Below are 26,730 nucleotides of genomic sequence, written 5' to 3' on the forward strand. Positions count from 1 at the left end.
CACAACTGCCTTGCATTTTGAAACTTGCTAATATTTAAGGTATTCCCAGTCATTCAAAGGCAAACTGGGGCAGGGTGGGGAAAACACACCACTGTGGTACAAAGTCTCTTTTCCCCCCTTTTAGCTGAATACTTTGGTTTCAAGAAGGAAATACAGATTAGAGCGCTAGACTATAAGCCAAGCCTCTTATAGTTGTCCTAAGTTAAATATGCAAGAATTTAGACTACACTGTATGGCGCATAGACCACATGGACTTACAACTAGATGCTGCCTGTGAAGTCCTCAAGAGATCCAAATTCAGATGCACTGCAGGGGCCTGATTTGGCTTGGGAGCATCGCATGAATGGGGGCAGAGATCCTGCCATCCCCATGTTTGCTTGGCAAGGAAAGAGCTACACATGCAAGCCTTCAGTGTGCATGCCACTCAGGCCTCCCTTGGAACAGCAAGGCAGGAGAAGTTTTGATTCAGGAACACAGCAAGGCAAGAGCTTCTCCTTCCACCTGGTCCAAATCAGCCCCATGCCGTACTTCTGAATTGAGTTCCCGCAGCTGGTGTTCTGTTGCAAGCCCCCATGGTCTTTGCATGGAGCGTGTAATGTGTTTTGGACCATGGGCTACTAGTATGAGGCCAGAACTGCCCCAAACCTAATTTCTTGGTACCCACGTATTGTGGCTCCATGACATTCTTCATATTTGGGTCCCTTAGTGAATCATTCCCACCACTTGCTACCTCTCAGAAATAAGACACACATGTTCTTTTCTGTAATCTGAAATTACTGCGAGTGCCTTCTGGCCCGGTTTGGTATGGCCCTTTCAATGGCCATACCGATGGGCAGTTATTGGACCTTCCTTGGTTTGTCTCGAGGACCAGGTGGCCCCCAGCGTGGCTGTTCCTATGGCTATTCTTTCTTGCCACTTCATTTAACCTGCTTTTGACTGTATTTTGCCTAGCTGTAAGCATACTGTATTCCTTTAAAGATGGAGAAATCAGAGGAGTACGTAGCAAAAAAAAGTTTTATTGATGTATAGAATTGGACCACCTAGGGTCTGCTGTGTCAGCATTTATCCAAAGTTGTAGGCTGCGGACTCTACTGCTTCCTAAAATCAGTTTAGAGGCACCAGGGATTGAGCATGAGATTTTTTTTATATGCAAAACCTGTGGTCTCAATGCTGTGCTTAGTTCTCGTGGCCCCTTACATGCCCAGGATAGGGCCAATCTCAACCTTGGGGTCAGGTAGCAAATTTCCCCAGGCCAGTTTGGCTAGGGATCCTGATGGGAGTATTGCCGCCATCTTTGCATGGAGTAAGGGTCACTGTAGGGGAAGGAGTATTTGGGAACCTGCATTTTGCATGGGGTTGGACTAAATGACCCTATAGGTCCTTTCCAACCATGTGATTCTGATTCTAGGTATGTAACATGCCTTTCAAAACAGTTCCTAGCTGTTTCATTCTAATCCATTGAATGCAGCTGCTAGCTTCATTTAGCTGCCGACCTTAGTGCACTGGTAAAACTGATTTTTTTTTTACCCGCATCCTTTCTCTGTTGCAGTGATGGACACTTAAAACATGAGTTAACAGTGGTTTATTCTGTACAAAGTATTTTGTGCAGCTATTTACACTTGGGTTGTTTGGGACACCCATCGATGACAGTGGCTTGCAGAGTAGATGGACACGACCAAATTTAGCAGACTTAAGAGCATAAGCCGCTGTTGCACCTCCATCTTTTAAGAAACTGCCAATGCAGTTGCAGGAATGGTTTCAGTTTAATTTTTTAAAAAATTAATTCACAGAACTAACACTGCTTGGTAAAATAAACTACTTTATATTAGAAGCAAATATTTGACATAGCGAGGGCTACTTAGCCTCTCCATACCTTTTTTTCAGAAAGATGCACTAAAAGTGTGATGGGGGTACAAAACATTGGCTGTCTTTTGTAACAGCCATCCTTCTCTAGTCTTCATGCAGATGGGCTGGATTCCACTTAAGAGGTGAAAAACTGGATTTGAGTTGCAGCCTAGCCATGCCTTTAAAGCTGGTAATTGTGCTCTCTCTCCGCCTAGAACATTGAAATTGCTGCACCAACCTGATATGGATTCTGTCTGTCTGGGCATCTTGTCCACAAAACCTAAAATGAGGTGTTGCATGTTTGATTAGTATAGTTCAAATAGAGCTTTATGCAGAATTTCTTTAGGGAAGGTATGTGCATGGTCACTTTCAAACATCTCATTCTTCTAAAATGGCCTTTTCAGCTAACTTACGGGGGGGCATTCAGCTGACTAGGGAAGGGGGGAAAGACTTGGATGTAATTCTAAAGCCTGGGAGGACAATTCCTTAATGCTGTTAAAGCACGAAGTGCCCTGCAGCAGGTGAAAGGAAAAACTGCAGCACCTTGAAAGTGAGTAGGCAACGGGCTAGCTCTCCCTCTTGCTGACCTGTGCTTTCCATCACACAGCACACATTCTGTTAATGCTTGAAAGAGCTTGGTAGCATAAGTGGAAAGTAGGGGGATCTCAGGGTTATGATCGATACTGGTCCAGCCATATTTTAGTTCTAGCTTGGCTAGTCTTAATCTTTTGCTATGCTCCTTTTTAACATACATTGGTGACTGAAACTCGTTTGCCCGTTCCAGTCCCTGTGCCAGTCTACCCCTGATGCAGTGAAACTTACTTTTCACTGTTTCATGATAGGAGGTAGAAGGTATAATGTCCAAGGCATGAATTTGGCTGTGCTTTTTCAGGTGTCGTGATCCTTGCAATTCTTGGCATTTGGATAATCTCAAATCCTGACCTGGATAGCCTCGCAAACAAGCCTCTTGTCATTCCTGGGAAACGTTTGGCTTCAGTAAAGTTGCTGTCTATATATTTGCCACGTTATCAATCAGCACCATTATCTGGCTGTTTGTTGCGTGGCACAAGAAAGACGCCACCGTCGAGAGTGAGCTGCAATGAGTACTCCTCTGGGGAGTAGGTGTTGCCGGCTTCATCGCGAAGCATGCAGAAGACCTGATGGTAAAGAGTCCCTAACTTCTGCTTGGTGAGTGTTAGAGTCCTGTCGAACTCGCCACGGTCACGTAGCAAGCGCTGCCGCTCACGGCTCAGCTCTGCCAATTCCCGCTCCAGGTGCACCAGAGTTTCTAATTTCCGTTTGCGGCAGTTCTGAGCTGCCACTTTGTTCTTGCCGCGGCGGCGGATGTCCCGGATAAGTGCCAGTTGCGGCTCGCTCAAGGGAAAGCGTGACACCAGTTCATTGAAGTCATCCACTGGCAAGTTAATAATCTTTTCAACGGGGAAGGGTATTTTCATGGCCATGGCCCGGCGCTCATCACGGCTGCCTGCCAGTTCCCCACGTGGGCTCCGTCCCTTCTCTAAAGGTGCCATTTGTGGGGTGGGGAAAGGTATCTCCGGCACGGGGGCCATCATGGGATAGGCTTGTGTATGGTCCATGGGGTAAAGAGATGCATATTCTGCCCGTTCCAGCCCCTCTGCCTCCAGTGATTCTGCATCGCTGTAATTGAGTGATAATCCAGAATCTGATTCCAGGTCTTCCTGGGGCTTGCAAGACCCCTGTGGTCCATAACTACCAGCCACATTTCCGTCCAGTACTGGTCCTTTACATCCACCTGGTGTGATCGCTCCTGGAGGCTCAAGAGTGGATGAGATCAGCATGCCCGTGTAGCTGTAGAGAGCGCGAGGGCCGGGCAAGGTTTCTGGGTATGGGTGCTCGTAAGCTGGAGCAGGATGCCCATAGGCAGAACCTGAATTGTCCCCCATCACTGCACATGGCCCATAGTTAGGAACCGGTACCATCGGTTGCATGAGGCTGCACAAAGCTGGGTCATAGCAGCTCTCGCTTGGCATTTCGAGGCCCTGCAGGGGGAAAAGAGAAACATACTGACAGGAGGCAGCAGGCATTCTGGAGGTGGCTTAAAAAGACCAATTTCTTCCCCCTGTGGCTGGGGTTGGAGGTAGAGCTGAAGCAAGATCAAAGATATTCAGCAGGAGAATTTGGGACTAAAACCAGTTCTGGCCCCCCGCCGAGGCTCTTCCTGGCTAGCAACCCCCTAAGAATCCCCATTCTCTGTTCAGTTTGACAGGCCAGGATCCTCTCTGGTCCTCTTGGCCGTGCTTCAATCCAGGCCATGGTGAAGGGCCGTTCTAACAAACCATTTGCTCTTCCTACTTTTTAATCCAGTTCTGTGGCTAAGTAGAACAGTGGATCTAGCGCCCCTGTGCTCTTTGCAGCACCTCCGTCCGGCACGGAGCTCTCATCCTTCGAGGGGGAGGGGGAAGCTGCAGCGGCGTATGCAGGTGCCGGCCTGGCAGCGATGGATGGGTCGATAGCATTCCCCCTCTGAACAAAAAGTTGATTCATCCCCTCACACAGATCCCCCATTGTGTGCCGTTCCCCCCCACCCCACTTCTCCCCTGGGTCAGGTGCTGAATGGGCCACTGTTGGGAGAGTCGAGATTAAAGAAGCAGCTGTGCGTAATGGATACCTGCCACCCCTTGACGGGGCTCGTTCCACACCTCCACGGAAGGACTAAACCCGTGTGAGCCCCTTTACACACTGAGTAGCTTCCTTCTGTTTGTGCTCCTTCCCCTCTTAGTAATTTGAAATGAAATCCTAAGCACAGTTTCTCCAGTCTAAGCCCATTCATTTCAATAGGCATCGACTGGAGTCTACAGCCAGGGAAAATCCATTAGAAATCACAGAGGGACTGTATTTGGAGAGCGAGGGGACTGTAGATTCCTGTGTCACATCCCCTTAAAAGAAAAGCTGCTTTCCAGGTTCCATAAAATGGCCAGTGTGACTTCAGCAAACCAAGAGCTCAGTTGTCTTCCTTAACCATCCCCAATATTTGCATGCTTGAAAATTGTGAAGCAATTTTTTTTACAGAGCTTTGTGATAAAAGTTGAATCATGGCCTTAATGATTTTGTTCACTGTGCACACTTAGTACTTTATTAGACCTTTTGGGGAAAGCTGGTAGAAACTGCTTTTATAACTCGTTTCTTAATGCGAACGTCTATCGCTGCATTTCTGATCTGGCTATTTATGATTAAGCAAATACTTCCAAGTTTTCCTCCATTTCCAAAGGGTATTTTCCCCCTAAGGACAGAAAAATACCACGCTGTGATTTTTTTAAAATGTAAATTTACACTGTTAGTGTTTTCAGATTGGATCTGCTTTGGGGTCAGGGAGACAAACAATAGCTTTTAGGGATGAAGTATTTATTCACACACGTGTCTTGTGCCCCATGATCACTTCTAGCCAAATAGGTTTTGCAGATTTTTGAAGCCGTGTAAAATCCTACTTATGAAAATGCGTCGATGGCTAAATTAACTTCCTATATGCATAACGACCAAACTTAGAATTTCAGGAAAATTGACTTGCGTAGCTGGAAATTAAGAAAAACTAAGAATATTACGGAAGCAGACCAATTGGAAAATTAATATTTTAAAATGTTGAATATAAAATCTATAGTATAAGTAAGCAAAGAGATAGAGGAGGGATATTTTGTAACTGAAATGTGTTGTTATATATTCCGTTTATGCTTCTTTTTGTATTTATCTTTTTCTTTTCAAATAAAAATATAAAAACCCCTACAGAACCTCTTTACGAAAAGCACAAGAGGGCTGAATAAATGCAGCAGGAACCCTTCTTTGAAATCCTACTTTCAAAGGGTTTATATGCCCTGTCTCCAGTCTACTTTTCCATGGTGATACTGGGATTCAGAAACAACTCTGGTTTTTCAGTTGGGAAGACAAATATATATAACGATAGAAGATAGTTCCAGTTATTTATACTCTTGTTTTTCTCCCCAGTGGAGACCCAAAATAGCTTACAACATGATTCTCTCCTTAATTTTATCCTTACAACAACCCTGTGAAGTAGATTAGGCTGAGAGTAAGTGACTGGCCCAAGGTCGTCCACTGAACTTCTGTGGCAGGATAGTAATCAGACACACTAGCAACTGGACCATGCTGGTGCTCCATATCCTGGAAGAAAAGTAGCACTTTTAAGCCCAACCAACTTTATTGTAGCGTAAGCTTTCGAGAACCACAGCTCTCTTCAGATGCATCTGATGAAGAGAGCTGTGGTTCTCGAAAGCTTACACTACAATAAAGTTTGGTTGGGCTTAAAGATGCTACTGGACTCTTTACTATTTTGCAACTACAGACTAACATGGCTCACTCCTCTGGATCTTGGAAGAAAAGGACTCGGTTGATAAGCATTGCGTCTTCCTTGCCACATCAGTTCCCATCGTCTCGGCGCAGACAACAAAAGCAACTCCCTTCCCTCTTTTGGCTGCTACCTTGGCTAATGTCGATAACTCCACCATGTCATCTTTATAAAGCTGCTTAGCTTTCAGCCTTGATTTCACATCGTGCTTACCTGCAACTCGGAGATGGACAGAATCTCTTGCCAAGTTAGCTCCATCTCCCCTTGTGACCCAAGCTCCCCCACTGCCAGGGGGTTGTACAAGGGGAGGTAGGTGCCCCGAGTCCAGCCTTGCTGGGGTGGGCAGGGGGGCATTTTGTCAGGCCAGGCCCTGCCCCTTGTCTGCTCCAGCAGAGTCCCCCCAAAGTCAGCCGTGGCAGCAAAGCTCTGCAATGTAAAAACACACAGAATTGGTTAGATTGATCTCAACTGTTCTATATTCCAGTTACCAAAATGTGGTGTGAGGACTCACTGAAGCTAAGCAAGTACGGAGCTGGTTAGTGCTTAGATGAGTGACCTCCCAGGAAGCTTACATTCACTGGTATGAGTTTCTTATAAGAAAGGTGAAAATTAAATAGAACTAAATAACTAACATGAATCTGACGAAGAGAGCTGTGGTTGTCGAAAGCTTATGCTGCAATAAAGTTGGTTAGTCTTAAAGGTGCTACTGGACTCTATTATTAAATAACTAACCGTATTCTGAATTCCTAGAGGGGTATACCTTCTGCCATAGACTTTGAAATGCAGCCCAGTTAAACTCAGATATTTAAGAGTACTGCCAGTGATGATGATTTCGGAAAATGATCAAGTACTTGCCTTAGAGGGGAGAAATGTGGCTCAGCAAACACTGTACCCGCTGCTTCCCTTGGCCTAGTAAACTAATAGCCATCCTAAATTATTTTGTCTTGGCTTTCAACCTGGTATACTTTCAGAATTCCCCAGCTGTTGCTTCCCTCCAGTTTCGAATTCGTTTTGTATGTTGACCAGGGCTTTTTTTCAGCTGGAATGTGGTGGAATGGCATTCTGGCATCTCTTGGAAACGGTCACATGGCCGGTGGCCCCGCCCCCTGTTCTCCAGACAGAGGGGAGTTTAGATCCGCGCGACTGTCTGTAGATCAGAGGGTGGGGCCACCAGCCAAAATTCCCCTCTTGTTCCAGCTGACCCAAAGTGACGTCATTGTGCCGTCCAGGGTTCCACCACCTCTTTTCCCAGAAAAAAAGCCCTGATGTTAACTTTTATGTTTGTTCTCGATCCACCAATGGGCAGTTGTAAAATATATATATTAAAATGTCATGCTGTTTGTTTGTGTCCTGCTGTGTGCCCAGCGCCAAGCTCAGGACAATGTACAAAAAACAGAATCAAATAACAAAAGAAAAATAATTTTGTAGCACTCACAATTAAGCCCTCTTAAAGCTAAGCGAAACGCTGCAGTGGCACCTAAAATACTTAGTCTGGGCTTAATCTTCTCCCTGTCTATCTGTATCCAGCCGCCTTAAGAAACGCTAAGGCAGAACAAACGAGGCCACGGCTTAGCAAAGGAGCACATGCTTTGCCTGCAGTTCAGTCGCTGGCATCTGCCATGCAAAAGATCTCGGGTAGCAGCTGCTGGAAAAGTCCTTTCACTGCCTGAGACCTTGGAAGCCACTGTCAGTCAGAGAAGACAATACAGGGCTAGATGGCATAAGGCAGCATCATGCGTTCGATCCTACAGTTCAACATGTCTGAAGGCGCACCTGCAACGCCACCGGGATTCTGCAGCAGATATGTTGGTGCAACATGAGTTACTGGAAAGCAGGAAGCCTGAAGATAAACCGAACACCCAGGTCGACACGTTAAATGTAATAAGCCGTACGTGGGTACAAAATTGTGAAAAATTCAGCACTCCGTTTGGAAAAACAGCCAGGAAACTGAACCTATCGCCCCAGCTGCATGTATGTGTGAAACCGGTAGGAATTAGTAGTGTGTCAGTAAACAGCAAAAGAACCAAAGAAAAAAGATGTGCTGCGCCGACACACAGTCAACAAGACACACAGTCAGGAGGACATTATTAAGGGAACACGGAAGGAGGACATTATTAAGGGAACACGAGAGCCAGTTTGGTCTAGTGGTTAAGAGCATGGGACTCTAATCTGGAGAGCCGGGTTTGATTCCCCACTCCTCCACGAAGCCAGCTGGGTGACCTTGGGCGAGTCACAGTTCTCTGGAGCTCTCTCAGCCCCACCCACCTCACAGGGTGATTGTTGTGGGGTAATAATAATAATAACACTTTGTAAACCGCTCTGAGTGGGTATTAAGTTGTCCTGAAGGGCGGTATATAAATCGAATGTTATTATTATTATTATAAAGGGAACCAGACTGTAGTCCATGCCACCCTGTATTATCTGTTTGTCCTATGTCATGTCTTGCTCCTCTACTTTTGTAAACCTTGTTTATTGTTTTCCATAGCACACCTAATACCTGTTTGCATCGTTTCTACTTTCTATAAGTCCTATTGCATTGCTTATGAGATCTCATGTGCTGTTGGATTGTGTTGTTTTACACTGCATCATCCACCTTGAGTCTCGGAGAGAAAGGAAGTAAATAGATAAATGTCTGTAGTCGAACATGAGCAGAAAAGCAGGGCGTTGGCCTGAATGGCTGCCAGTCACAGCCCCTTTTCTGTTGCCAAGGGTGGTGGAGTTGCCTTGCCCAGACTCCTTTGAGGAGGGAGTCCAGTTTTCAGCCCCCGTGTCGCATGGGTGGAGATGCCCGTCTGTTCCTTGATAAGCTGCCCATGTTTGCTTCCTTCTCACCTCAGAGCTGGCTTTGTGAATCTGCAGCGTGCAGCTGCCTGGAGCAGACATTCATGAAGCCGCAAGGGTGCCCACAGAGTCCCTGCAAGGAAAAGATAAATCTTCTTATCAGCAGTCTGTAAAGAGGGCTGGGTGGTTGGAGGGGGTGGATGCTTATGATGGGAAGCTCTGTGCTTACAGCCCCACCTACGGCAGGCATCATCCCCGGAGGGACAGGGTAAGGTCAACACAGGAAGCACAAACAGTTGGAGAGACAATTGCTCCAGAATTTGGCGGAAGCAAGTTTGAAATTCTCTACTGAAACGGTGGCATTGGGGAAATCTTTTCCATTTCTCACTGTCTACCTTGCCAGACTGTGAATTCCACTGGGCAAAGAATTATCTCCTCTTTCGTCTTCTGGAAATGCCTACCAGGTGCCATAGAGACATTTGGTTGTACCCAGCGCTAAATGCAGAACCTGGGAGGCACCTGCCTCTGGAAGAAGTCTCTGCACTGCGCTGGGGCGGTAGGAGCCAATCCTCTCTCTACAGGGCAAGGATGAAGAGAATAAACAAGTGCTGAAGACAGCAGTGTTCGTTTTTTCAGAGCTGAAGGAAGTTTGAAGGAGGAAATTTTGTGCAGAGTGTGTAGTGTTATCCCCTTCTCATCTCTTGAAAATAGGTTTTGCAGGGTTTTGTACTATTCCAGAAACATGCAACACCTGTTTGATCAGAGGCAGCAGAAGGACGAAAGAAATTTAAGAAAAGACCTGCTAGAGTAGGTCTAAAATTCTAGACCTAGAGTTTTGGACCTACAGTAGGTCCAAAAATTCTATTTGTTGCTCTACAGGATATCCTTGAAATGGTATGGCGTTTATTTATCCTGTCTTTCTTCCCTGATGGAGCTCAAAATGGTTCTCCAGCAGGTCTTCCACCCAGGCAGCCTTGATCGACCAGGTGGCTGCATTCTGTTCCTTCAGACTAAGTAGTTTGGGCCTTCTTTTTTTGTCTTATGAATAGCAATGACAAAGCGCCCTAGCCTAGGCTTTGGGGAGCATCAGGTACCCAACTCTGTTCTGCATGAAAGTAGGAAGAGGGCACCTACCTTCCTCTTCACCTCACCCCACGGTGAGAAGCCACCACCTGCCCTCCTTGTTCACTGGCAACAGAGTACCACCTGTCTTCCACACACACCCCCACACCATGGCAAGAAACCACTGCCTGCCTCTCCTCCACCATCAGGCAAGAAGTGGCAGAGATAAAGGGGAAGAGGGCTGGGTAGTTGGGCCCACCCCCCATGGAGGGCAAGAGGGAGCTGGTTCCCCACTGGGGACAGAGACACATCTTCCAGGATAGACCCTGATGCTATGGGTGGGGAGCTGGGGTGGCCACAGCCAGTCTGCACTCTTCCACCTCTAGGCAATGGCCTCGGTCTGCCTGTTGGACAGGCCACCCCTGAGCAATGAGGTTCCTTTGTGAAAGTGAATTTTTAAAATCCAAATTGGGCCTACTTGAAAATTTGGAGAGATGGATATTTGTCTTCCTAGTAAGTTTTCTGCACTTGCATTCTGGGGTCCTTTTAGAAAGTATCCAATATGATCCATCTAGTTTGCATCAGAGAACGTCTCTGTGGAAGCAAAACTTCCACACGTCTTCAAATTCCACCTACAATTTGCCACTGGGAGCCATGCACACAGCATATTTTTGTACTGCACTGTAACATCTTTGCCTGGGCGACTTTGTCCTGCTGTATCTCACAGGGCTCAGAATGGGTAATCGGAAATCCAGCGGCGTGAAAATAAATGCTAAAAATAAGAATAAGGTTTCGAGATAAGAAACAAAACTCCACCCAAACCTAAGAGATTAGAATCTCAACTGTTCTGCATCCCTGTTAACACGCAGTGCCTGAATGGTAAACAGTCCTCTCATGGCCTGTGTGGGGCACACACTTTCCACGCCACTACATCAATGCTCAATGCTCAGTCCTCATTCAAACATAAAACTTCTGCAGTTAAAAAATATCCATGAATCTGCACCTCTCCCTTCTTTGCTGGGAGACTCGCAGTTATCAGCAATCTGTAGTGATCTGCGATGTATGCATGCCGGCTTGCAAGATTAGAATCCTACTCAGTCAGAGGGGGGGTAACTGGGGTTAACCCTCCCACCTGTTTGTAGTTCATGGGTAACTAGTTAATTTTAAATTGTGATTCTGTGAGCAAGAAGGGACTGGGAGAAAGGTATCCATATGAGCCGCACATTTTTTCTTAGGCACAGTTAAGTGTGACATCTGAACACAGCCTCTGTGGCCAGCCATAGTGAAGGAGGTGCTTCAGGCCACGTATGCCGGACAGGGCATCATTTCAAGCCTCTAGCCTGCATTTTGTATGGTGCTTAAAAAAGTTAAATGGTAGAGGGAAGAGCAGATCTACTAGGAAAGTAAGCAATTTTGTATGGGGTGGAAGGCAATTTAAGGGGTGCTGAATTTTTATGTGGTGGTTAGAAAGTTGGTCAAGTATCCGAGGGACCCAGGTTCGAATCCCCGCTCTGCCATGGAAGCTTGCAGCATGAGCTTGGGCCAGCCATACACACTGTGGGCCAAGCTACACATGACGAATGACACTTGAACGGCAAGTGGATTGAGTGGAGGGCAAGTGAACAGGGAGAAATACACTTGCTGTTCAAGTGTCATTCGTCATGTGTAGCTTGGCCTTCAGCCTAACATACCTTGCAGGGTTGCAGTGAGAATAAAATGGAAGAGTGGAGAATGACGTGAGCCACTTTGGGTCCCCACCGGGGAGAAAGGTGGAACGTAAGTGAAATAAATAATAAAATACAAGAAAAGGGGAAAGATCTTTTTCTATTATCTATAACCAGTATGGTATAGTAGTTAAGAGTGTCCGACTAGGATCTGGGAGACCCATGTTCGAATCCCCTCTCAGCTGATTGCTGGGTGACTTTGAGCCATCGCTCTCAGTCTAACCTGCCTCTCAGGGTTGTTGCTGCAAAAATAAAACGGATGAAGAGAGAACCCATGTTGTAACTTAGCCAATGTGGATGCCCTTTGGGGAGAAAAGCATATATAAATGTAAAATAAATAAAATATGCCCCCACTTGACAGGTTCACCGTGTGCGGTTTGCGCTGAGTTGATCCTGTAGTATCAGAGGGAAAAGTAAAAAAGTGTTTCCAAGTTGGCCCTGTATGTGGCTGCCCATTGCACACATGGATCTGCATCTCGGCACTTACTCCACAATCTCAACCCAGAGGATCAGGTCTGTGGCCAGTAGGGTTGCCAGTCTCCAGGTAGTGGCTGGAGATCTCCCGGAATTACAACTGATCTCCAGGCCACAGAGATCAGTTCACCTGGAGAAAATGGCTACTTTTGGGGGTGGACTCTATGGAATTATGCCATGCCAAGGTCCTTTCCCTCCCCAAACCCCATTTTCTCCAGGTTTCTGCAGGTTTCACCCCCCAGATCTCCAGGAATTTCCTAACCTGGAGCTGGTAACCCTAATGGCCAGGCAGTGTTAAGGGACTGAAACAGTAGCCACCAAGTTCCAGCTCAGGAGCTTGGTGTAAAGAGGTATCCACATTGAGTTCTAGTCATTTTTCCCCCTTCAGAAATAACAAAGGCTTAAAAATGTATCTGTTATTGAGATAAGATGAGGCAGCTGGCTCCAGAAAAAGCTAGTGTATGAGAGAGATCTTGGCTTCTGTAGAGTCTCTATGCAAGAAAGAAAGAAAATTTCTAGCTCTTTATAGCTGCAACAATATGCTGCTCGCTGAAATTTCAGCAGCCGGAGGAGTTATTGAATAAGATTTCCTGTGCTCACAGCCACTCACTCCTCCCCTTGATTAGCAAAAGCAGAATAAATTGTGCAGGAAAAAAAGAGACATCTCATAAATGTGTTTAGTGTATAACAGATTGTGGTATAGCCTGTTCGCGGCTCTCTTTGGTCCACAGACCCTGGCTAGGATCCATCTCCTCTGCGCACAGACAGCAAAGGTTGGCTGCTCCTTTTGCAACAGTCAGAAGGCAGACCGGGTGCAAGCCACACAGTGCCACAGCTCTCTTCGTCAGATGCATGCCTCTGACAAAGATGCATGCAGAAGATGCATGCAGTTGGTTAGTCTTAAAGGTGCTACTGGACTCTTTGCTATTCTGAAAAGAGACTGAAAAGGTAGAGAAGAATGGGGTGGAGGTGGAATAAGCCTAGCCAGCTAATTCCTTCTCCTTTCTTGTGTGGCTTGCACTCGGTCTGCATGCATCTGAAGAAGAGAGCGGTGGCTCTCGAAAGCTTATGCTGGTTAGTCTTAAAGTTGCTACTTTAAGTTGGTTAGTCTTAAAGATGCTACTGGACTCTTTGCTATTTTGCTACTGCAGACTAACACGGCTAACTCCTCTGGATCTAGTCCCTTTTCAGTGCTTAATAATTAATGGTTTTTGTCCTCATAAAATCCCTTATCTAAGAGTTATCTAATGATAACTAATATTAAAAAAAAAATCATACTAGTAGGAGTAGAAATTTGCATCTTTGCCGTCTGAAGCAAATTGGCTTCAGATTCACATACACAGACAAACCATTTCCAGCTGAGATCTGAACTTGGACTTCAAACTGAACATACAAGCGGCTGCGCTAGGGTTGCCAGCCTCCAGGTAGTCCCCGCGGTTTCAGCGGGAATCCTCAGTGTACTGACTGAAGACAGCTCATAAGAGAACTCTTGGGATTCTTCCCTTTTCTGAGGATACACATGCTACTCGGTGTTGTAACACCTTGCTGTATGTAATTGTGTGTGTAATTGATTGTGATGATATTATAGTGATTATGATGTTTTAGAATTTCACATGTTGTATTCGCTCTTGTACATTACTCTCAAATTCACTAAATTATTTTTGTGAACATTGTGTGAAGAATTTAGTTCACTGCATCAGTGCTCATTTGTGTTTTTTGGCAAGTTTGGGTGGGTGAGCATCTTTTGGTTTGAGCCTCCAGGTAGTGGCTGGAGATCTCCCGGAATTACAACTGGTCTCCAGGCCACAGAGATCAGTTCCCCTGGGGAAAATGGCTACTTTGGGGGGTGGACTCTATGGAATTATGCCATGCCAAGGTCCTTTCCCTCCCCAAACCCAACTTTCTTCAGGTTTCTCCAGGTTTCACGCCCCCCCCCCCCAGATCTCCAGGAATTTCCCAACTTGGGGCTGGCAACCCTAGGCTGCACTCAGAGCTTGAATTGCAGGTAATAAGGGAAATGGAATCCTGACTGAATGCTACTTTCATCAAAACTCCCTGCATGGAGAAGACAGGGAGATTCTAGTAAGGAAGCTAGAGCTAAAAATAAAGCCCATCGGAACCACCACCCCCTCAAAATTTATTTATCCTGCTTTTCTTCCCTAAAGGAACTCAAAACGGTGCTCACAAGATCTCCAACAGGTCTTCCCTCCACTTTTAAATAAAAGCGTCAAAGTGTGCACAACTCTCCAACATAACTTTGCCAGATCACTGCCTTTAAAGAAATACTGTTTTGTAAACCAAAACAAAAAGGCCACGGTGTTCTAAGGCTAGTATAAAATACAATTACCACCGAGTTCAAATTGAAATCCAAATATTTTTAGTAATCTCTATCAGACATTTGTTTTCAATATATATTCTGACAGAGAATCACAATTCCTTAAAGGGATAGTGCACAATTCCAAAGATACAAATAATTGTACAGAATTCCAGCTGTGAATTTGGTCAAAGTCTCTTATTGTTTTATCTTCAAGAATTTTGAAAAAGAAAAAAAAGGAAAAAATAGACCTCTTTTCCTATGCTGTTGTATATCTTTAGTTTAGCTGGTGGTTGCTGAAAACAATAACAATAGCAGTATGCTTATATACCACTCTTCTGGACAGATTAGTGCCCCTCTCAGAGCAGTGTACAGTCAATGTTATTATTGCCCCCACCTCTGGGGAGCTGGAGCTGAGAGGAGTGGTTTACCCAAGGCCACCTGCTGAGCTTCTGGCAGTAGTGGGATTCGAACCAGCAGACTGTTGATTTGCAACCCAACCACTATGCTCTCTCGGTGATGGCCCCAATCCATGCAGTGAGTTGTTCTAAACAACATGGCCTGAGGTAGGGACGGGAAACCTAACACAGGGATCCTGTTCTTTCTTGGCAAGTGTTAAGAGAACAGTTTTGATCCCATCTCTGCACAGAGCATAGAACAGTGTGATTAGAGTGCTAGTCTGTGAGAGACCAAGATTCAAATTCCCGCTTGACCATAGAGCTCAATGGTGGTTGGCCTTCAGTCAGTCACACACGTTCTCAGCCAAACTACCTCACAGCATTGTTGTGAGGGTGAAGGGGAGGGGGAGATAGCCATATGTGCTGCCTGAACTAGTTGGGGGAACAGCATGTTGGGACTCCTGGAGATTTGAGAGAGGAGAGAGGGACCTCAGTGGGAGATAATGCTATAGAGTCCATCCTCTAAAGTTGCCATTTTCTTAATGGGAACTGATCTTCGTAGCCTGGCTATCAGATGTAATTCAGGGATACTTCCAGACTCCACCTGGAGGTTGTGGCAACTGTAGGACTGGTTTACAAATTTTCTCAGGCCTTTGTGTGTGGGCCGAGGTGGGCAGCGTAGGTTAAAAACCTATTTATATTTCCAGATAAAGCTGGAAGGGGAACTGTATTTTTAGAATAAGACGTACAGAGTAAAACCCTGATGGGTAACCCCTAATGTTCCAAAAAACATCAGTTCTCCTTGTGATACATAAGTACACGGTGAGAAAGGAAAACTCGGAGCAGACACACGGCCTTGCTCACTTCTGCTTGTGTGGTATGTGGGTTGGGGAAATTGCACCCTGTCTAGCTGACTGGCATCACGGAAAGGTCTGGGCCAGGCCAACGCTGCAGTAAACCCATCGACTGTCAGGGTATGTGATAAAAAGGGAGTAATTGGGTTGAAGCAGCGTGCATGGAGATGATTGCCTGACACACACAGGACATACAGTCAAATCGAAGACAACCAAATACCTGTGCATCTAGCAACCTAGGGCCAAGCTACAAGTGACGAATGACACTTGAACGGCAAGTGTATTTCTCCCTGTTCACTTGCGCTCCACTCAATCCACTTGCCGTTCAAGTGTCATTCGTCATTTGTAGCTTGGCCCCTAGTGAGATTATCTAGGAAGTTTGGATTGTATTACCATTTTTACTCAAAAGGAAGATGACCCTGAATGTAAGATGATGTCCCTAAAATTTTTATAAACATAACCGTCATGTATATACAAATATAAGACATTCCCCTCTTTTTTATGGCACACCTGGAAAAAATAGTCTTGCATTGGAGTGAATACTCGTTATTATCTATCACACAAATCCCATTTCTCAAGCTCTGCTCTCTGTCTCTCTACCTGTAGAGGCAAGGCAGCCATGGGTAGCAACTAGAGACATTTTCAGGGGTAGCATCTCACCATTGGAGCGCCCTTCCCCTCGAGGCTTGCCTGCCTTACTTTCCTTTATTATTTATTTATACCATTTATAGTCCTCCTTTCTCACTGAAATGCAGGGTGAAACTTGTTATTTTAGCCAGGCTTTTAACTGAGGGATTCCATCTTTTAAAACTTTTTTTATGCCTGAGGGGATTGTTTGATAAATTATAATTTTATCTTATTTATATCCCACATTTCTCCTCAATGGGGACTCAAAGCAGCTTCCATCGTTTTCTTCTCCTCTGCTTTATCCTCACAACAGCCCTGTGAGGAGGTGAGGCTGAGTACGTGTGGCTGGCCCTAGGTCGCTCAACAAGTTTCTGTGGCAGAGAGAGGATCAAACTTGGGTGTCTCAGATCACAGTCCAACACTCTAAGTACTGTCAAGCTGGGAATAAATAGGGACTATGAATGGTCATCACATTATCACTGGTAACAGATTTCCTTTACGGAGGCGGGGTCTGGGGGAGCCCAGTGGCACCTGGTGTGGACTTTCGGGGACCACAGTTCTCTTTGTCAGATGCATCTGATGGGGAGAGCTGTGATTATCGAAGGCTTATACTGTATTGGAATTGGATGGTCTGGCTGTTTTACTGCCACAAACTAACAGGGCAAACTCCTTTGAAGCCTCACACAAGCCAACTGACCCCAACACCAAAAGGAGATGTTTACATTTACTAGCAAAGGAATGTTTTGGTTGCACCCTCCCTCTCTCCCCCACTAATTGCATCTTCTCTCTCCTCCCCTCCCCCCCCCTCCTCTTCTATATTTGACCAGTTTCTGTACCATGCATCTGACGAAGAGAACTTGATTCTCGAAAGCTTATGCTACAATAAAATTGGTTAGTCTTAAAGGTGTCACCAAACTGGCTCTCATTTTAAGCTGCTGAAGGTTGATTTGAGCTGCTTTTATGTCTTTGTTTTTAGGATCTTGGTTTTATTATTTGTGTGTGTGAGAGAGAGACAGAGACAGAGCCCCCTCAAGCAAGTCTCTGAAAAGGTGGCATATATTTTTCTAAATAAATAAAAAATGTAGGACATTTCTATATGATGCTTTAGTTTACATTAATTTTATACTACTCTAGCTGTCATAGTTTCCTCCAACTAATCTTGGGAAACTGCATTTTGGTGGCAGTGCTGAGTTCCCTAGCACCCTCTTACAGAACTACCCAGAATTAGATACAAATGTGACCCTCACACTTTTCAAGGCTGAGCATAGACTTGCCAACCTCCAGGTGGTGCCTGCAGTTCTCCCAGAACTACAACCAATCTCCAGACTATAGAGGTTAGTTCCCTTGGATGGAATGACACCTTGGGTGGTGGACTGGATAGCATTGTAACCCAGTGAGGTTCTTCCCTTCCCCAAACCTCGCCTTCTCAGCTTCAGCCCCAAATCTCCAGGAGTTTCACAACCTGGAGTTGGCAGTCATAGGGCCAAGCTACAAGTGACGAATGACACGCCTGGCAAGTGAACAGACTCACGTGTATTCCTCCCTGTTCACTTGCCGTTCACTTGCGCTCCACTTGATCAAGTGGAGTGCAAGTGAACAGCAAGTGAACAGGGAGGAATACACACGAGTCTGTTCACTTGCCAGGCAAGTGTCATTCGTCACTTGTAGCTTGGCCCATAGCTGAGCATCCAGACCTAGAAACGGGACTCCCGAGAACATTTGAGTCCTGGCAATATTGAGCCCTCTGTTTAGCCATTAAACAGCAGCTATCCTTTCCAGCGTAAGTGCGAGGTGAATCCCTCCATCCAGCGCTTTTTTTCTTTTTCTTTTTTGGGTTAATTCTGCTATGATACAAGCCAAGCAACTACTCTTCTAAGAAGCCCTAAGGATCTGAAAGCAAATGTCCCCAGTCCTTCTTCCCCCATCCTGTCTTTGTGGTCCATTATCGCATCTCGCCCTTCGCTCTTCCCGTGTATGTTTCGACAGACGCTGGCCCCGCAATTTCCTCACCCTCTGCATGGATGTTGCATAACAGAAAAACCACACTCTACAAAGATGCAAATCCGAATTATTAAAAAAGGCTTTTGTATTGTAGGGAGGGGCTCTCAGAGCCAAGCTACAAGTGATGCCTTACACAGGTTGGACACTTGTCAGCTTCCCTCAAGTTTTGATGGGAAATGTAGGCGTCCTGGTTTTATAGCTTGGCTCTCCATGACAGCTGCAAGACCAGGATGCCTACATTTCCCATCAAAACTTAAGGGAAGCTGACAAGTGTCCAGCTTGTGTCAGGCATCACTTGTAGCTTGGCTCTCAGATGCTTCGCTAATGAGTTAAGGACCAGAGACTTCACCCCTGGGTTGCCTTATGTACTACCTGATGTCTTAAATATGTGCTCCTATGAGCTACCTGTGCTTCATGTGGTCTAATGTCAGCCCTAGAATTGCTTATGGTCTGTTTCAGCAATTCTTCAACTCTGTATTGGATCCTTGCTAATGCTCTGTCTTTGTAAACTTGTGTTTATTTACCCTATGGCATTGTTTATGGAAATATCTTTGAAATGGACTGTACTGGGCCCTTTTCACATTACTTACTTGCTTCCGAAACGTCACGAAATGTAACGCAAAAAACACGGAAGGTAGCATCTTCTCATGAGAGTTTTGTGCGATGTTTTGCGAGTTTTGCGCGACATCACGCAAAACTCTCACGAGAAGATGCTATCTTCTGTGTTTCGCACTGTGGGCCAAGCTACACATGACGAATGACACTTGAACGGCAAGTGGATTGAGTGGAGGGCAAGTGAACATGGAGAAATACACTTGCCGTTCAAGTGTCATTCGTCACGTTTAGCTTGGTCCTGTGTAGTCCGCCTTGAGTCTCAGGGCCAAGCTACACATGACGAATGACACTTGAACAGCAAGTGTATTTCTCCCTGTTCACTTGCCCTCCACGCAATCCACTTGCCGTTCAAGTGTCATTCGTCATGTGTAGCTTGGCCCTCAGTGAGAAAGGCGAACTATAAAATGACATAAATAAAGTAAAATAAATAATATCAATGGAACTTCTACAAACAGAGGAAGAATATCCCCTGAATATCAGATGTGGGGATCCATCAACACAGGATGGTTAGTTCAAGTATTTGCTGCTTGTGTGATTACTGGTGACATCTAGTTGGCCACTGCAGAAGACAGAATATTGAGAATCCCACAAAATGGGGTGGTATCACCAGCTGAGATGGTTTTTGAAAAAGCATTGGATGAGATAAAGGACAGGTCTATCGATAGCTGTTAGCCACAAAAGCCAAATCTAATCTCACTGCTGAGAGATCAGGGCCAGTATCCAGCCACATGGTTCCAATCCAAAGATTTAAGAGCATTTAAGTTTTCTTAAGAGCAGGCAGTGATTTCCAACAGGTTGCCTCTCTTGCTGCAAGGCCCTCCAAAATTTTGTTCCTGGGGAAGAGCCCTATCTGCAAAGAGAGCAAAGGGGGGAATCAGCAGTGGGAGAAGGGAATTGGTAGAGACTGTTGCCCTTTCTTCAGAAAGATGTCTTCAAACTTGCATGAGTTGGACACAGGCTAGTAGTGGGCCTCTCCGTACCAAATGCAGAGGCAAAGAACAGGAGAAGGTCACAGCCAATATTTACTTACTTCATTTATACCCCACCTTTCTCCCCAACGGGAACGCAAAGCAGCTTACATCATTCTGCTCTCCTCCGTTTTGTCTTCACAACAACCCTGTGAGGTAGGTTTGGCTGAGTGTGTGTGACGGGCCCAAGATCACCCAGCAAGCTTCCATGGCAGAGTGGAGTTTTATACATGCGCTCACAGATCCTAATCCAACACAGGGCCAAGCTACAAGTGACGCCTGACACAGGTTGGACACTTGTCAGCTTCCCTCAAGTTTTGATGGGAAATGTAGGCGTGCTGGTCTTGCAGCTTGGCTCTCCGACTGCTGCCCAACAGAATTTTCAACTATCACTTGTCCAACATTCCGCCAAGCTGCCTACATGTCCCATCAAAACTTGAGGGGAGCTGACAAGTGTCCAACCTGTGTCATTTGTCACTTGTAGTTTGGCCCACAGTAAACACTATGTCACACATGAGCTTCTAAATGTATCTGGCTGGCCAGTACAGGCTAAGGAATGCTAGATGATATGGGCCTTGATTTTTATTAATTCCATTCTTTTCCCCAATGAGGATCGAAATCAGCTTACAACCTTGATCTCTCTTTCATTTTATCTTCACAACTACTACTCCATAACGTAGCAGGTAAAGAAAAGTCCTCAGTCCAATTTCTTCTCTCTCTACCCTACCAAAGACTCTCAGGGCCAAGATACAAGTGACGCCTGACACAGGTTGGACACTTGTCAGCTTCCCTCAAGTTTGGATGGGAAAGGTAGGCATCCTGGTCTTGCAGCTTGGCTCTCCGACTGCTGTCCAATGGACTTTTCAACTGTCACTTGTCCAACATTCCGCCAAGCTGCCTACATTTCCCATAAAAACTTGAGGGAAGCTGACAAGTGTCCAACCTGTGTCATTGGTCTCTTGTAGTTTGGCCCTCAGAGAGTGTCAGGGCAGTATCACTTCTCCACCCAACATGTCAGCTCCCAGAGAGCGGGGAGGGGGGGGGAGGCTTAATCCAGAGGAATCCAATTCCCACTCAGCAGGTACAGGTGTGCTCCTATAATGGAGTGGGGAAAGAATTTGGGAAGAAGACTCAAGTAGATTTCACCCTTCATTGGAGAATATTATTGTGAGTGTGTGAACACCAATTGTCTACAACAGTCATCCCAAGCTGCAGGGCTAAAGATTGAAGGGTAACAAAAAGGGGGGGTACAGAAGAAGTGAGAATCCCACCTCACCCACCCATTTGTAAGCTTTGATGGCACAATGAGGATTTGAAGCTGGGTCTTCCAGATCCTAGAATAGCATGTTGACCATGAGGCCACACCAGCTCTTCCATGTCCACATTTAAAATGCCTTTGATACACATGCCCAGCAATGTGGGAGCATATTTTGGCATGATGCAATCCCTTAGTGTCAGGGCACATGTGAATAACACAAGTGTGTGGATAGGGCTGGTTGCATGGGTGTTTTATTATGAAACCGGTGCTCATCCTGTTAGAAAGACTCTACGCAATTCATACAGCGTATATGGATGCATTATTCATGCGCACACAACTTCTTTGGCTATAAGTCACTGATGGCACCTTACATTTCAGTCCCATTTCTCAGCAGATGGTCTGTGGGCCACAGCTGGCTAACCCTCATCAGTTAGTCCACTAATACCTGCTTTGTTGCTTACCCACTCATTCCCTGTGCAACTTTGCTACTACTACGGCTGCTAGTGAATCCATGTGTGCCGCACAAGACACATCATAGCAGCCAAGACTGGAGTTCTGGCAGCCACTGTAGGCAGCAGATACAGAGGGTGATCCATCTCACAGCTTAACTGAATGCACTATGGCAGTTGCTGGTACAGCTTTTTGTATCAGAAACGCACATTGACATGGTCTAGATGGACATTGCGCGAATGAACAAACTGTTGTGCGTGTGTATGTGAGGTCTCAGAAATGCATGTGTGGGCAAGTCAATAGGAAGAAGCGATTCCAGTCCCAAGGGAGTGTGCAAAATTCATTCCAGACAGCCCTCTGGGCTCCAGTCTAGAGAATTGTCTGGTTCTATCCAGAAGAGGGCAGCAGAGCGGGGTGCCATGTGCATGCATACATAACTATGCATGTATGTTTTTGTGCGTATATATTTTGGCATGAACCCCAGTTCATAGTGGTAAGGTCGATGCAGAGGGGACTGGATCATTTTCTTTTGATTTTAGCACATACCTCTAAACCCAAATAAATAGACACTGACTACTATGGCAGTTCTATGGTACACAGGGAATCTGCATATGTCCGGAGGCATTCTCATCTATATATGCCAGGTCTGAGCCCTACAACTGAAAACACATTCTTGGCCTAAGCTGTGGGTAGAGTCTTGGCCCAAATTATTTCCCAAATACACCACCTCAATCAGCAAAACAAAAGCATTAATTGTTCGGCAACGTTGACTTCAGCAGACATGGTTTTATTAAGAGTCCGTTACAAACACTGCAGGATGGTGAAAGGATTGTGTACTTCCTCACACATGCAGCGGGGCACGTCTTGAATCAGGAGGCTAGGGGCTCAAGCCTGCCTGAAAAACCAGCCTTGTAATTACTGATGTGTGGGACTTGGTGGTTTGTTAACCAGTAATGGGGGAAAGAAAGGCACTGTGCACATGCTCAGAGTTATTATGGCCGTTCCAAGGTTGAGTTCAGGCATTCAAAACAGGTTCCTATGGCTATAGTCTGATGAACTCTGTGTTAAATTAAGGCCTACATGTAACAAACATGTAGGATTGCCAGGTCTAGGTTGGGAAGATCCTGGAGATATGGGGGGGTGGAGCCTGGAAAGGGTGGGGTTTGGGGAGAGGATGGGCCTCAGTGGGGTATAATGCCATAGAGTTCACCCTCCAAAGCAGCCGTTTTCTCCAGGGGAACTGATCTTTGTCACCTGGAGATCACTAGCAATTCCGGGAGATCTCCAGCCACCACCTGGAGGCTGGCAACCCTACAAACAAGACACCTGTTCTGGATCTGCTATAAAAGAACAGTCCAACTACAAATCCCAGCGTGTACATGTCTAAAAGGCAGCAATTGTTCACTGCTTATGTTTCTGTCCCGATATACCAAGGGGAGGTGGTGGAAAATGCTATTGAGTTGCAGGTGACACAGGGTGACCCTGTAGGGCTTTCAAGGCAGGAGACAAAGGGAGGTGGGTCTGCCATCGCCTGGCTTTCATAGCGAACCTGGACTTCTGTCCAAGTACTAACCAGGGCCAACCCTGCTTAGCCTCTGAGAGGTAACAAGATTGGGCTTGCTTGGTCCATGTGGGTCAAAGCCTAGATAATACCAAGGGGCTATTATCAGCTTATCCTGTTATCAGGGAAGGAGACTGGCATACTAGGGTGCTGATCTAGTCCATTCCACAGCATTACCATTTAGATGTGCAGGGGGCTCCACCATTCCTCCTGCATAGACTCAAGTCTTGGCCTACCACGGTCCTCAGGTATGAATTTTCTAATTCACCATCACAAAGGACACCTCCTGTCATTTCCCCCCCCCCCTTGCTGCAAGAGCACAGGTGGCAACAACTTTGCAGAAAAGGGTTACACTACAACAAGGAACAATGACAAGGAAGCTGCTCAAAAAAAGAAGAAAAACTTCCACCCTGACACAGGGGCCTCCCTTCTCACTAATCCACATTCTTTCTGCACGGGAACATCTCACACACCACACAGTAAATGATATAGCTTGGACAACGCAGATTCATGTACAGTCAAGGTTGCACACACAGAATCCTTCTCAAATGAAAGATTCTAGAGCTCAGCATACTCCCCACCTGCAATTTTGGGATAAATGTTAAGACAAGGCACTCTGCTTTCAGAGGTACTCTATTACTCTGAGTAAATGTGTTGCCCATCTTCCAAGGAGCTCAGTGACTTTTTGCGCCTTGTTAAAAACCTCACGGTATAGGTTCCAGTGAGAGATACCACTCTGTCTGCAGAAGATTAGAAATCCGCAGAAGCAGGGCATTGGTAAAATTCTCTTCACGCTTCGTCAGAAGATTCGGACAGGAGACGGGCAATAGTTTCGAACAGAGTTGAAAGGGGGTCGAGAAAAGTTTTCCTCCCCATTTCTTTCAACGCGCTGTAGCCTGTGGCTCAAAAGGTTTTGCAGGGTTTTAAAACAACACAAACCCCTGCAAAAGCTTTATGAAAACGGAGAGAGGGATGGATATGCACATTGCAAGAAGTGTACCCTCTTTCAAACCACCGTAAATTTTCTAAAAAGATACACACACACTACTATCTTCAGCCACAGATGATCGGTTTACGAAGCAATTACAAGCACACTTGCTTGATCGTTGGTCATCTCTCATCTTGATTTAGAGTAACTTGCGCAAGGTCACCCATGGGGCTTCCTAGCTGAGCAAAGGTTTGAACCCAGGCTTCTCATTTCCACACTAAACACGCTGTTCACCACACTGCATTTTACATGTACTCCACAACATACCATAATATCTACAGTGAATTTTTAGGTCTAAACCCTGGGTTCTGATAAAGCTTTAAGTAGCCCAGCCCCCTCCCCTCCCCACAGCTTTTAGCCATTATTGAATACTGCAAGGTATGTTTGATATGATATCACAGTGCTGAAGTTAAGCAGTTCTAGGTCTAGTCAGTGCCTAACCAGAACACATGTAGGTAATCTTACGGGCAATGCCTTTAATATGAGGTTTGAAAGACCAATTTTTCCTCAGGGTTTTATACTGTGTAAAAAAGGAAGAATATAAAAGTGAAGGCTAACACCAATATTAATACAACTGAGGAGGGACAGAACGTATTGTCTTTTGCAAAAGCCCAAATATGTGCTATTTTTGCGGTTGTACCTTCTGTGACAACAAATTTCTGCCTCCACTTTCTCTGGACTCTTAGCAACAAGAGCGTATGTGCAAGAAACATGCAGCAATGTCTTCGTTTAAGCCTCTCGGTATTGCCAAATGCTCATTGCGCACAAGAATGCTTAGATGCAGGTTGTTTCAGAGAGAACCAGTACACTTATTTGCCTCTGCATGTACAGGAGACTGGGGGTTGTATATCCTTTTGAGCATTCTGTTGGGGTGTATATGCATCCTCCCTGGAGATTAGACTCCTTCAGCAACCGAAAGAAACTTCTTTTGCTTCCAAATAAACATATACCCCCAGGAGTTTCATAAACCTATGTTGCATTCTAAGACCCTCTGAGCAAGGAACTCGTTCAGCAGAACTTGAAATGGAGAACGCCCCTTCAGTTCTGTCAGGATGGAATCGCAATCTAACAGGCTTCTTTTTACAGGGGGGGGGGGCTTTTCAAGATCATGCATAGACTCTCAAGTTGGTCTTTAAAAAAAAAAACAGATTTGGAAAGAGGACACATTCTGTAAGAGAGGCCCAGTTATAGATCCGTGTTGTGTTCCACCCTTCCTGGACTTCTTCTCCCTCTTTCCCGGCCACACAGGTAGGAACGCAAATGACGCCCCCCCCCCTTCCCTAACAGGAATGGGAACAATGATATCCTTTGAGGCCACGGCATGGTCCCTTACCTGCTGGAATTCCTAGCCGTCTAGCCAGGTGTGCAGGCGGGGCGAGGTGGGGGGGGAAGGCTTTCCTTCAGAACGTGCAGGAGAAAGGACCCCAAGATATTCCCAGGTGGCAAGCGCCGCTCTCCTCGCCAGTCTAGGTTGCTTAAGGGACCTCAGGGTGCCTCCATCATCGCTGCGGCAGTGCCACCGACTTCAGGTGGCCAGAAGTTGTGTACAGTGTGCTCCGCCTCGCTTTACTGGGGGTTGCTGATATTACATAACAGGAGCCGCCCCATGTGAGGGGCAGGGAAACCACACGGTCTAAGTGGCGGAGATGGCCCAAGGCGTCTCTTCCCTCCCACGAGTTTTGCCTTGCGCTCAGCCTTTCCAAGAAAGGCCACAACAGACTCTGCTATCTGCCTCCACAGGGCTCCAGGGGATCGAATGCAGAGAACCACACAGCGCACACATCTGATGGAGGAAGAACGCTAGACACAAAACACACACGCACCACACATGCAGTTAACACAGGGAAGTGAAGAGGGAAGAAAGCCAAAGAGCGTTTTTTTTTAAAAAAATGACATTTTTACTACCACACTACCACACAGGCAAAGGCTTCACTTTAACACAAAGACACTCGGTACATGCTGTGTGACATGACACCACATCAGAACACAATGCGCAAACAATTCTCACAAGGTACGGATGCCAACTGCAGATCTGGAAATCTGGGGGTGAAGCTTGGGGAGGGAGCTCAGTGGGGTATAATGCCGTAGAGTCTACCCTTCAAAAGAGACGTTTTCTCTAGGCAGTCTGGAGATCAGTTGTAATTCCGGGAGATCTCCAGATCCTCCCTGGAGGCTGGCAGTCCTATCACACATATACAGGTCCACCTTTAGAGAAAGACAGCTACATGCTAAACGTAGTATCTATTACACAAACCTGACAGATTTTTAAAAATTGGTTTATCTGTTCTCCCCTCATGGCATTCTTCAAGGTGTTCTGGGAAGGATAGGTTTATGGACAGCCCTGAAATTTTAGCTTGGAGACTGGGGGCCAAACTACAAGTGACGCCTGACACAGGTTGGACCCTTGTCAGCTTCCCTCCAGTTTTGATGGGAAATGTAGGCAGCTTGGCGGAATGTTGGACAAGTGACAGTTG

General features: G+C 46.0%; 1 protein-coding gene across 1 annotated transcript; it reads right to left on the minus strand.

The window, feature by feature from the left end:
* Window positions 1-1,565: 1,565 nt before the first annotated feature.
* On the minus strand, window positions 1,566-25,795 carry NFE2 (nuclear factor, erythroid 2). The gene is made up of 4 exons (XM_055003185.1): window positions 25,590-25,795; window positions 9,014-9,095; window positions 6,395-6,607; window positions 1,566-3,866 (listed from the first exon to the last, which is right to left on the minus strand). Exons 2-4 carry the CDS (start codon window positions 9,062-9,064, stop codon window positions 2,874-2,876), a joined length of 1,257 nt encoding a protein of 418 aa, XP_054859160.1. The 5' UTR covers window positions 9,065-9,095; window positions 25,590-25,795; the 3' UTR covers window positions 1,566-2,873.
* Between the last annotated feature and the right edge of the window lie 935 nt (window positions 25,796-26,730).

The sequence above is a fragment of the Eublepharis macularius genome, chromosome 19 (assembly GCF_028583425.1).
Source record: "Eublepharis macularius isolate TG4126 chromosome 19, MPM_Emac_v1.0, whole genome shotgun sequence".
Lineage (NCBI taxonomy): Eukaryota > Metazoa > Chordata > Lepidosauria > Squamata > Eublepharidae > Eublepharis > Eublepharis macularius.